The sequence below is a fragment of the Colossoma macropomum genome, unplaced genomic scaffold (assembly GCF_904425465.1).
Source record: "Colossoma macropomum unplaced genomic scaffold, Colossoma_macropomum, whole genome shotgun sequence".
Lineage (NCBI taxonomy): Eukaryota > Metazoa > Chordata > Actinopteri > Characiformes > Serrasalmidae > Colossoma > Colossoma macropomum.
This window is the reverse complement of record NW_023494807.1, coordinates 8264519-8277658: the sequence shown is the minus strand read 5'-3', so window position 1 is coordinate 8277658 and position 13140 is coordinate 8264519. Positions and strand designations below refer to the sequence as shown.

General features: G+C 38.2%; 1 protein-coding gene across 6 annotated transcripts in view; it reads right to left on the bottom strand.

Annotated features, from left to right (window-relative positions):
* Nucleotides 1-623: 623 nt before the first annotated feature.
* Nucleotides 624-13140, bottom strand: part of stx1a (syntaxin 1A (brain)) — a 164280-nt gene continuing 151763 nt past the window's right edge. The window contains exons 9-11 of one of the 6 annotated variants that reach the window (XM_036556084.1): nucleotides 10541-10651; nucleotides 10252-10362; nucleotides 3922-6725 (exon numbers count right to left, since the gene is read on the bottom strand). In XM_036556084.1, coding sequence (XP_036411977.1) covers nucleotides 6648-6725; nucleotides 10252-10362; nucleotides 10541-10651 — 300 coding nt within the window. In that variant the 3' untranslated portion in view covers nucleotides 3922-6647. Of the gene's footprint in view, nucleotides 1697-3921; nucleotides 6726-10251; nucleotides 10652-13140 lie in introns of those variants that run through there. The other 5 variants (XM_036556088.1, XM_036556087.1, XR_005005918.1 and 2 more) reach the window with 5 other exon arrangements.

The following is a 13140-nucleotide window of genomic DNA, read 5'->3' as shown; positions in this document are numbered from 1 at the left end:
TTGTGTTTATTCATAGATCCTAATATGTAAAAGATTCAGATTATTTACACCCCAATTGCTTAAATATACTTTCCAAAACTCTAAACACAAACGTGCACCCTAACTGTAAAAGTCTGAAGAGATGCTATGCTAGGGGCTCCCTATCCTAGGGTTGCAGTCATGCGATTTTTCTGTTGTGGCCGCCATATTTGGGACCAAACGTCTGGCTTTGCTGCTCCACACGAATGTAACTAGAGGTGAAAGATGGCTAAAATTACTCGCCTTATTCTGGAAGACAAAAAATGTTACCTCGACAAAGTAGATAAAACAGGCTGTGATCCTTATACAGTTTCCCCTGAACTCCTGGTTCCACTTAAACTGGTGGAAAACTACCAAATTAGTGATTTCCTGACATATATATCTCATACACAACCCCCCTCACTATTGTGGAAGGTCTCTCAAAGCATTTAAAAGCACAGAAGCCCACCGGCTCTTCATGTCAGGGTGGGTAAAGGATCCCATGGTGTTGCATAAAGAGGAAAAAACTCCTTGTCATCATAGGAGGGTAACGACATCATCTAATTAACCCACACTAGCCTTTAGATAACTTTTGCTAATGTTAACAGCCGAGAGATTAACAGTCGCCCCCTAACGGAGCTGCAAACAGCCGGTATAACTTTACTCTCTGTTTCTGGAGATTTAAATGACGTTTGAATGGAGAAACAATGTAAGACTGAATGTTGTGGGTCATCAAACTACTTAGTGATACTTCAGTAAAGAAAAAGACATTGTGTTAGGGTGGTCGCTATCAATTATATTAGCAATGAAATGATCACTAGATTATCTGACAATTCAACTCGACTTAAATAATCAATAACAGACCATGCCTTTCCTTCAAGAAGGTCTATTTTAAGTGATGATCAAGTAGTCATGATATGTGAGTACATTACAGATTTTGCACCTTGTGTTTAGAGTTTTGAAAGTCGTTCAAATTTTGTAATTTTAGTGTATTTGTGCTTTTTGTGTGAAATAAACCATCCATTAAACTCATCAGCTAATTTTATAGATGATCTTATTGGAAACAAACCCAAATATACACTGGGGTCACTTTAAGACTTAATATCAATGACAACCACAGTGAGTCCCTTCTATTCCCAGCAATATTCTTTAGTCCATTCATCCATCTGACTGCTGACCCGTCCCTCCTAACAGCATATATGAAAAAAGAATCTACGATCGTTCCGTTTGTTTGGCTCTCAGCACCACTGAAATAGTCGACGATGGCAGTGATCTGGGACAAGTTTCTTTGTATACAACAATTAATCTTTTTTTTTACCTTCAGAAGTTTAATATTCAATGAAAAATAAATTTCATTTCTTTTTTGTTTGTTTGTTCCATACATTGACACACAACATCCAGAGCTACACATCGCAGGACCGCACATTTACAAAATAGAACCTCATGCGGAAAAATAAAAAACAAAAAACTAAACAGTTCTTCCTTCCTCCTTTATGTGGTTCCGCATCGTCTGGTCTGACCCTGTGGGGCGACGGTGTGTTGTGTCATTTTGCTGTGCAAGTGTGTGTGTGTGAGTGTGAGTGTGTGTCTGTGGGTTTGCGGTCAGATGTTGTTCTGTGTTTCAGGCCAAAACCCCACCAACAGTGGAAGCAATAACAATACCTAACACCACACAGCAGATCAGAATCATTATTTTCTTCTGCAAATCATAGACAGACAGACAGACAGATAGATAGACAAATAGACAGACAGACAGAGAGACATATAGATAGATAGACAGATAGACAGATAGATAGACAGACAGAGAGACATATAGATAGATAGATAGATAGATAGATAGACAGATACATAGATAGACAGACAGATACACAGACAGACAAATTGACCGATAGATTGGGAGACAGACAGGCAGACGGATAGATAGATAGATAGATAGATAAAAGATAAACAGACAGACAGATAGAAAGATAAGATAGACAGATAGATAGACATACAGACAGACAGACATAGATAAACAGATTGATAGATAAATAAATAGATAAACAGACACACAGTTAGATAGACAGACAGATAAATAGACAGACAGACAGACAGACAGACAGACAGATAGATAGATAGATAGATAGATAGATAGAAAGATAGATAGATAGAAAGATAGATAGATAGATAGATAGATAGATAGATAGATAGATAGATAGATATTAAAAATGAAAAAAAAGTCCAGGATGCATGAAATGAGAAAAACAAAAGAGTTGTTAATTTGCTTTTATTAGTACAGTTATTAATGAAAATGAAAAAATAGTCATTACCAGCACAAAAACACAGATAACTTCAAATGCAGTCCTTTAACTAAAAAACACTTTATTTGAATGTTACCTACACAGAGACTCCGTAACACCCGCACTGAATAACATGTTCATGAAGCAGTGCCAGTAATGCCAAGATGATGCAAGATGTTTTAAGAAGTGCATTGTATTGACATGAGATCTTCAACTTAAGTGATGAACATCTGCTCCATTAATAACACTGTTATGAAGCATCATTCCAAACAATGGAAGTTTTTAAGGCAGAGGCCTGTTAGGAACACCATATAAGAGTTTTCTATAGGAGACTTCTACTTTGGGTACAAAAATACAGCCTCAATTAAGGAGACCTTTCTGACAGCAAACATTAACAACTAACACTGTTTTTCATGTTTACATGTGCTAAATAGAAATTGTTAATCAGAATAACAGCTTAATAACTGTAATCATTTGCAGTACATTTTGAGACTCAAGAACATTTAAAAGCAAGTACTTTTGTACTCAAGTAGAAATTTAGACTGCTTATACTGAAGTAATGTTTTACTAAGGGTATTAATACTTTCACTCAAGTACAGAATTTTGAATACAATGCCAATTACTTTTTTAAACATTTTATATCATCTTGTATAAGCTGTTTATAAATCTTGAAGTATTACTTTATAATTGTTATTTAGAGCTTATGCATGTGTTATAAAGTCTGTATGTAGGTAGTCTTCAGAAACGTGTTATCAAATTGTGTGATTTTTAGAAAGAGACCTTCTTTTCATTTAAACTAAAACAGCTTTAGTCACAAATAAAACATTACAGATGCTCCGGGAGTCATACAGTGGGATGCAAAAGTTTGGGCACCCCCGTTGATTTTGTAAGCGTAAATAGGTTAAGACGTCTTTCACAGAGAACACACTTTTTTATTTTATTTGTTTATTTGTTTGTTTATTTGCTGGATTTTTAATGTTTTATTTTTTTTCCAAATGTTAAACTCGGTAAATAAATTGAAATTGTGCACTAAAAGTAGCAGGAAAAAAGGCCATATTGAAGTTGGTTCTCTGAAGAGGGTGTGTCAACTTATGTCATTTGCCTGGGGGGTGTTCAAACTTGGCATACAACGTATGTTAATATACAGTCACAAACTGAAATTATATGCAAAAACAAAATCCATTACTCATGCAAAGGTTGTATGAGGCACACATGCTTGAATGAATACGCCACATAGGGGAGTCAGAATCCATCAAATTCAAACAATTCGGGAGTGTTTGGGACTCATGTACACTCTCAGATTTACCGTTCACCTGATCTGATGTGTGTTTATGGGTCATAACACACATAAGCACAAATAAAACAAGATATGTCTCATGAACAGAGATCAGCAACGTCTTCACAGAAGAAAATCACAAACATGCCCCAACATGAAGTGCAAGCATGGAGATAAGGCAACACACAGCTGGCAATGATACAGCAGGCTGTCCAATCAGCACAGAGAACAAGGAGGAAAGAGTGAGGTAGGTGGAATGTTCCACAGGCTGGCTCAGTCCCAAAAGTTCAATGCAACAATGCAAAACTGCCTCATTTAGAAATAGCTGTTAAATAGTGTGTGAATGAGAATACACTCACTGTCCACTTTCTTAGAAACATTTGTCTTTCTTTATTAGAATCACCCACATTACTGTGCAAAAATCAGAGACCACCCTGCATTTTTTATACAAGTTTTTATACATACAAGTTATTCATTTTCCAGCATCAGTAAAAAAAGCTAACATATATGTCACTGTTGTCAGAAGAAAACCTTGTACCTCTATTTTTGACATTGTTCTGTTATTAACATAATTTGTAAGGGCTGGCTCCAGGGCTGAGACGCTCCCGGCCACCAAAGGGAGACGACGCACATCTCCTACGTCTGAACAAGCCCAGCGTCCTACACCTGGGCAGAGGGCTTTATAAGCGCAGAGAAGAAGATCCACATTGCTGTGTCTTTGTCTCATTGTGAGCCAACAGAAACGGCCGGTAATTTTGTTAAGAGGGCTGGGAGTTTTGCACTCCCCCCTCACTTTTTGAGTTCCTCCAGCCTCCTCTCGAGAGTTCCTTCTCTGCTGTCTGGGAAAAAAACTTCTTTCTGTTCTGTTTCTGTTGGGAAAGTCATTTGTCTTTTGTCAGTTACTTCATTTTCTCTCGACTTCTGAGGAAGCCAGTTTTCCCCTGGCATCCTTTGTTCTTTTTCCCGCCTGACAAAAACAGGTGGGTTTACAAATTCAGACAGCTTTTTATGTATCATTTTCGGGCAATCCCATATAAGAGCGCTCCTTTTAGTTGTCTTCACCACGGCTGCAGTGGTGTAGCGGTGATGAGTTCGATCCCCGGACTCATCAGGTGCTTAAGTTCTTTAGTTCAGCTCATCCATCTGCTGTACCTAAGCTTGGCACTTGGGTCCTGTGTTCCTAACACCTGTGGTCGCTCACCTTATAGGCCCTGGAATAAAACTCAGACAGCCTGGGTTTACATCCTCAGTCTGGTGAGCCATCCACCGTTACACCTGTTGTCTTTCACGTTGCGTGTAAATTTCATGATGATTGGACCAAAAGAAACAGCCCAAAATGACTTGGAAAAATGTCTGGTTCCACTGACTTACATTAAAAGTAAAATATGTTTTTCCTTTTCCTGTAAAGTTATTATTTTGGAGATGCGAGGTTTTCTTCTGACAACAGCGATATATCAGAAAATTACACAGAAGAGTCAACAACTAAACATTTTTTTCAGTATTTACTGCGTCCACTCTTTACTAGGGGTGGGAATCACAGGGCATCTCACAATACAATATTATCATGATACACTGCGTACGATAAAGAGGCTATCTTGATACTGCGATTCTGTGACACAGAAAAAAAAAACAAATATACATTTGTACAAAAAAATTTAGCCTATTCATTTGAAAAGCGCCTTAACGCCACCATGTGGAGGCATGAAGAAGTAAATTTGGTAAATCAAATTGGAGGAGGAGTCCGTTTAGAGCGTTTACAATACATGCATGTTTCAATAAATAAATCGATTTTTGGCGCCAGTGTATCGATAACATCGCAAAAAAAGTGATACATTTTATCGCTGTATCGATATTTTATCACACCCCTGCTCTTCACCTTTATTAGGGCTTCCATTCTTTTCAGGAGACTCACTTTCAGTTTCTCAAAGAATCTGCAGACACACCTCCAAAGTTCAGTCTTAGAAGTTGGTTGCATTTTCTGCTTCTAACAAACCAAGTGATCCCAACTGCAAATTTAGACTCATCGGCCCATATAATAATTATTCAGATGTCTACATTTAGTGTGCTATTACAAGTTTTCTTTTTTCCATTTCTCAGTGAGGTTCTTCTTGACAGCTCCACATCCTTTCAGACCCATAGCGCTGAATCGTCTTCTCACAGTGGAAGGATGGACAGAAACACCTGTGGATGTTTTCAGATCTGAAGCAGCTTGATTTTCTCCTCTCTCTCAAAGATGAAAGCTTTAAGTGCTGTTTATCAGATGGGGGCAGTTTTGGTGTCTACCAGGTCTTCCAGGTGGTTGTTAGGAGTCCCAGTCTCTCTGTAGCTTTTAATCTTTTTTGAAGTTTCGGAAACCTTTTTCATTTTTTGTTCCTTTGACTTCTTCCTTCTTTATGCACGTGGACTATCTTACATCTGATCTCCTCAGAAATATTTCCTGAATAATGAATAACTTGTTTTTTTTCACTTGAAATTAAATACATGAAGGGTGGTCCCTGACTTTTGCACAATACTGTGCCTTGTACGTCCACTATATTGGTGTATAATTACAGACTGTAGCCCATCTGTCAGCCCCTCTCTACTTCACTCATCATTGGTCAGCTTCTGACTACAGGACCACTGTAGGTCCAGGCATTTGTGTGGTGGTGCATTCTCAGCACAGCAGTTACACTGACATGGTAGTGTGTGGTGCTGTATGAATGACACAATGGTGTAGCTGGGGATTTACTGGAGGCCAAGAGCAGCTCTGTGGTCAGAAACTGACAATTGATGAAAGACTAGTGGATGACAAACACAAACGGTGCATCAACAGATGAGCTACAGTCTCTAACAGTACACCAGCAAGATTACTGAGACAATATTATTCTACATTATTAATTCTGTCTTATTAAGTTTGATTAACTCTTCAAAATTAATTAAACAAGTCTGATAAATAATTAAATTGCTGTTTTGCCATATTATTAACTTTACTTCAGCAAAAAACTCAAATAATCCATCCATGCTTCGTCTAGCATGAGCTTGAGGAACTCGAGCTTGACTGCTTTGTAAGGTCCCGTCCAGGGTTGGGGGCTTCTCTAAGTGAACTGCTCCCCTGGCTAGCTGAGCCCGACGGCCAGTGAGATGATGAGGATGAGCAGACAGATTGCCACACAGACACCTAACGCAATCAACTTCTGTGAGAGAGAAAGACAGCGAGACTTAGAGGCCCTTTAATAAGGGCCTGTATAATAATAAAGGTCATTTAAGATGATGTAGGCTCCTTATGGCTTATCTTAGTGTTTTGCTTGTAGGTCATTGTATGGCATTACTGACCACTGCTACTAACTTGGCAGGCCACGTTGAATATGTGAATATAGGACCCTTTGAGCTTTAACTTGCCATTACGTCTTTAACAATCAAGACCTGTGACAGTTTGGTAGTAATATTCAAAAACAGTGAGGCATTAAACTAAAATGTAATATGCTATTTGTTGTGTTATTTACTACTTTGTAGCACAGCATCTCTTTTCTCTTAGCTTCATCATTTTGATAGGGTTTACAATTTTGTACTGTCCTGTTTGTGACCATCAGTGTTCCCTCACAGCAATACTCACTATACATCACACAAATACAACCCAGAACCATTTGGAGCCTCCTGCACTCAACAAATAGCCACTGATCTACACGCTAACATATACTAGCTAGCAGTGCAGCACTGAGCTCAATCACTCATAGAACAAACTACATTGTTTCTTCATCCAACACAAAATTCTGTTGTTTTTTACTGTTAGAAAAAAGCAGTTAGCGGCTGTATGCAGAAAACTGTCCACGCAGCATTTCAAACCTGATGACCACAAGCACTGATGGACATTAACGAAGTAAATGTAATTCGTTACTGTACTGTAAGTAGTTTTTTCCTGTATCTTTACTTTTCCATTTTGGATGACTTTTTACTTTCACTCCACTACATTTCAAAGTCAAATATCTTACTTTTTACTCCACTACATTATGAGAAATCTGTCCTTCCTTTTGGCTTATGTGAGCATAAAAATGTAGCATGTCAAAACGACTGAAGCGCAAAGCAAGCGCACCAATCAGGGTACGGCACACACTTTGTTCTGAGCTTGTTTTGACCTGTTGGACATACTGATCCACACTATAGTTAGGTCACTTCAGCAAGTAAAGCAGGACGGGGTTAATGCAAACCCTGACTGACAATCACACATCAAAGAATGAGTGAACAGATATAACATATTGCTCTCGACTTTCTGGGTAAATAGACCATAATATAGAAATACGTACACATATGCTGTTGTGACTGGCATGTTTCTTTTTTCTGAATTTATATAAACACATTTCCTTTTATAGTAAATTCGTTTCGGCTAGTTTATGTTTATGAACAGAGACCTACAGATGCAGTATAGTAAGTAAAACTCATCTGTGAACCTGTGAACAAAGTTGCAAATAAATCTTATACCGAAACTTTATTTGTTTGCAAAAAGTTATTTCAGAGCCACTCAGTTCTACCTAACGGAAATTGTTTAGCCTTCAGTGTTTTGTGCTTATGATAATTTTAACAGACACCAGCATCAGACTAATTAATGACATTCTATTAAAAAGACTGGTTTACCAAGAGTGACACTGGAGTATTTTCACCTGAAATTAGTTGATTAAGCAAGAGTCTTGTTATAAAAATGATGATAGGACATCAGAGCCATAATTAATCTTTTAGTACTTTCACTTTCAATGCTTAAGTACATTAGAAGGAAAATACTTTTGTATTTTACTCAAGTGGAGGTCTAAAGGGAGGAACTTCTACTTTTACTGGAGTAATATTTTACCTTGGGTATCTCTACTTTAACTCAAGTACATGATTTGTCTACTTTGTCCACCACTGACCACAAGAAATCTTATTTACTGGGATATTCACTGAACCAGATTGTACAGAAAGAGTGATTCCATTAGCAGAGACAAATTCCTTGCCTCCTCAGTCAGAGAAAATTAGCTGAACCTTGGTATGGTAACTAGCTAGCTAAGTAGTTGCTTTGCTAACTTTACTTTTTAGCATGTTGTCATCCAACAAGACATTTTTGTCACTCGAGTAATCCACGCTCAATGCTGATTTGAAGACAGTTAGGAAAGTTATGCTACAGTCAGAAGATTTTTCCTAGCAGTAACATTAGCATCTAGCTTCCTTCTGTATTAGCTCAACCACATTAGCCAGCAACTGCATCACCATTTTAACCCTGCATTTGCAGTAGCAGCAGACAGAGCAACAGGTGACCAGTCATTTCTTATGGAAGTAGCTGCAGTTTGGCGACTATACTACACTGTGGCTGCAGTGACAAATCAAGATTTTCTCAACTTTATGCAAATGAATTATGATGCGGTGAGGCATCCATAAATCGCAGACATGGGCATCCAAGGTCCTAAACTTTTTGTTCCGATTAGCTTTTTAACAAAATGGTGATACACATATAGTATATATTCTTTACATGTTCTTATCATAAACTGGACAGTGCCTACGTGCAACAACAAGAGCCTCGAACACGTCCACAGGAGACAAACTTGAGGCAACATTAGTGACTTGTTGCCTCCTAATGTGATCATGCCGTAAGTAGTGAGCAGGTAAGTTGACCACATATGTATCAATGACAAAATTTTAAAACTTTATATTGTCTCTAATAACTGTGTAGTTACATGGGAACAACATATGTAACAACAATGTAACTACTAATGATTCTGTCACTGTTACAGATGGATTATAGAAGTACACCTTATGTAATTACACAAGTGTATCAACTTCAGTTTTGCCTCATGGAATTACACAAATGTATCTTAATAGTTGTAACAGCCTATTCTTTCTCATGTAATTACACAAGGACAATAACGTTAAGTTTAATTACATTTGTAATTAGACTGGAAAAGCATTTTTTTTTAAAATTTTTTTCAGCAGTAAAAGGAAGTATGTAATAACTTACATTAAGACATTACTTGCACTGTATCTGCCAGCTTTCCTAACATTTAGCTAGCATTTATGTTGCTGTTGCTGAGACATTGTAACCAGTTTCAGCTTTAAACCATTCTGTAATGTGACAGTACAGCAGACGTCCCCTTATCTTAAAATGTAACTTTTGCGACATTAATAAAATGTGCTGCATTAAACCCAAAGCACTGTCTATATTACCACTGCTTTATTACACAGCACCTACATAACAACTACACAGGAACTGTCCACTTATTTTAAAGTGTAACTTTAACACTACACTACAGGAAAGTGTAGAAGATACACTTGTGTAATTACATGAGGCAAAACTGAAGTTGATACACATGTGTAATTACATAGGCTGTACTTCTGTAATCCAGCTGTAACATTGACTAAATCATCAGTAGTTACAGTGTTGTTGCATATGTTATTCATGTGTAACCAGAAAGTTAATAGAGACACAATATAAAGTGGAACCGAATATATTAATTTAATATTAATTTGTCACCCAGAATATTCTACCTTCAGTACTTATTGTCCTGTCATATGAGGTCACTAATGATCAGTTGATCAGCCTTAACACATGCAGTCCTGCTCCGCCCCTTTTTACCTCACTCCTCTGAGAACCAGCACGAACACAAAGCAAAGCACTGCCACAGGCATGATACAGGACAGATGGAAGAGAAAAGGACAGGTGGGCGTCATGTACGCTGGTCCCGCGTGCCTCTGACTCACCCGCCGTGCTTTGCTCTGGTACTTTACTGCCTTCTTGGTGTCTGACACGGCCCTCTCCACGTAATCCACCGCGTGCTCCACGTTATACTCTATACGGTCGATCATCTCTCCCTGACCGGTGCATGGGTGAGACAGCGAGCAAGAAGGGAGGGTGGAAAGCAAGAAGGAGGGATGGGAAAGAAAAAGAGGAGAGGAGAAAGGGGGAACGGGGAGACATGGAGAGGAAAGAGGAAAAGAGAGAGAGAGAGACTTTAGAGAGCAGCCATGGACTGGTCAAGCTGTTACTCACCACCTTGCTTGTTTTTTGGACTTTAATGGCTGTTTTGGTGTCTTCTTTGGCCTTCTCCACATACTCCTGTGCGTTGCGCACACTGGATTCTATGTTGTCAATAAGCTCCCCCTACAGGAAGAGAATGGAAAGACAACTCGTTTACTTGGTGAACCATAAACATGGTCAACTTCTCCTTAAACTATTACTGTAAGGGCTGATTTCTTGTACATGGATTAAACCTAGACTTGGTACAACTGCAAGGCCGATGTTGTTATTGCTAAAAAATAATTTTAGTCTAGGTTTAGGCTTAATCTGAATCTGAAATCAGCCGCATGCCCAGGAAATCAGAGACAAACTTACTAAAAATATGGTAGACACTAGGGTCTGACCGATATATTGGCCAATAATACTGGCCAAAACATGTGTCAGAAGGAATTTATTGGCATTGGATAAAATTTACTGATGATTTGTGGCTTGTTTTATATTGTAACAACTGGATACCTCAGTTAAAACTGTGGCAGAGATAAAAGCTGCATTGGGAGTCTTGCCCCACTTGTGGAGCACTTCAATTTTGAGTAGTCTCTTTTAAATAAAGGGCTCTAAAAAAAAAAAAATTGATAAATTCAGTGGTTAAAATATTCAAACATGTACACAAAAACATTTTTAATATTCAAAACCTTTATCACCCATGTGAAAAAGTAATTGCCCCCAAACGTAATATCTGGTAGTGCCGCCCTTGGCAGTAACAACTGCAATCAAATGTTTGTGATAACTTGTGATGAGTCTTTTACATCACTGAGGAGAGATTTTGGCCCATTGTTTTCATTTGGCTACACTGGGGGGTTTTCGGGCAAGAACTGCCCATTTAAGGTCTTGCCAGAGCATCTCAAAGGAAGTCAGGACTTCGACTCAGCCACTACAAAACCCTAATTTTGTTTCTTTTGAGCCATTCAGAGGTGGACTTGCTTGTGGATCATTGTCCTGCTGCTTGTCCTAAAAGTCTTAGGGGTCATCTACAACACCATCTCCAATAAAGTTGGGAGGCTGTGTAGAATGTAAATAAAAATAGAATGCAATGAAATGCAAATCATGTAAATCATACTTTTAAAGGAAAATACTACAAAGACAGCATTTCAAATGTTGAAACTGAGAAATCTTATTGTTTTTTGAAAAATACATGCCCTTTTTGAATTTGTTGCCAACAACACGTTCCAAAAAATTTGGGACGGGTTCATGTTTACCACTGTGTTTCATCACCTCTTCTTTTAACAACACTCTGTAAGTGTTTGGGAACTGAGGAGACACTGCTGTAGTTTTGAACGTGAAATGTTTTCCCATTCTTGTTTGGAACAGGATTTCAGCTGCTCAAAAGTTTGGGGTTTTCTTTTGTTGTACTTTTCATTTCATAATGCACCAAATGTTATCAGTGGTGACAGGTCTGGACTGCAGGCATGCCAGTTTAGCACCCGGACTCTTTTAATACGGAGCCATGCTGTTGTAATACATGCAGAATGTGATTTGACATTGTCTTGCTGAAATAATCAAGGCCTTCCCTGAAAAAGACTCAGGCTGCATGGCAGCATATGTTGCCAAATCATGTATATATCATTCAGCATTAATGGTGTCTTCACAGATGTGCATGTCACTCATGCCATGTGCACTAATGCTCCCCTATACCATCATGAATACTGGCTTTTGAACTGTGCACTGATCACAAGCCGAGTGGTCTTTAGCCCAGAGGACACAGTGTTCATGATTTCCAAAAAGAATTTCAAATGTTGATTCATTGGACCACAGAACACTTTTCACTTCCACTCAGTCCATTTTAATTTAGTTTGGGCCCAGAGAAGGTGGCAGCATTTCTGGATCCCATTTATATATGACTTCTTCTTTGCATTTTAGAGTTTAACTAGCATTTGTAGATGCAGCGACAAACTGTGTTTATAGACAGTGGTTTTGAAAAGTGTTTCCTGAGCCCATGCAGTGATTTCCACTACAGAATCATGTCTGTTTTTAATGCAGTGCCAAAGATCACGGCCAGCAAATACTGTTTTTTTGCCTTGCCCTTTTTTTTTCTCCAGTTTCTCTGAATCTTTTAATGTTATTATGTACCGTAGATGATAAAAAGCAAAAGTTCTGCTGTTTTATGTTGAGAAACGTCATTCTTGAATTGTTGCACTATTTGCTCATGCAGTCTTTCACAGAGTGGTGAACCCCTCCACATCTTTACTTCTGAAAGTAAAGATGAGGAGGGAGGCTCTTTTTATACACAGTCATGTTACTGACCTATTGCCAATCAACCACCAGGTGTTTTTTTTTAGCATTACATAACCATTTACCAGCCTTTTGTTGCCCCATCCCAACTTTTTTGGAACATGTTGTTGGCATCAAATTCAAAATGGGCAAATATTTTTCCATAATCAATAAAAATGTCTCAGTTTCAACATTTGATATGTTGTCTTTGTACTATTTTCAATGAAATATAGTGTTTAAATCATCTGCACATCATTGCATTTTGTTTGTATTTACATTTTGCACAGCGACCCAACTTTTATGGAAATGGGGTTGTAGATGTTTTCTGGCAAATGCGAGACGAGCCCTTGTGTTCTTTTTGGTCA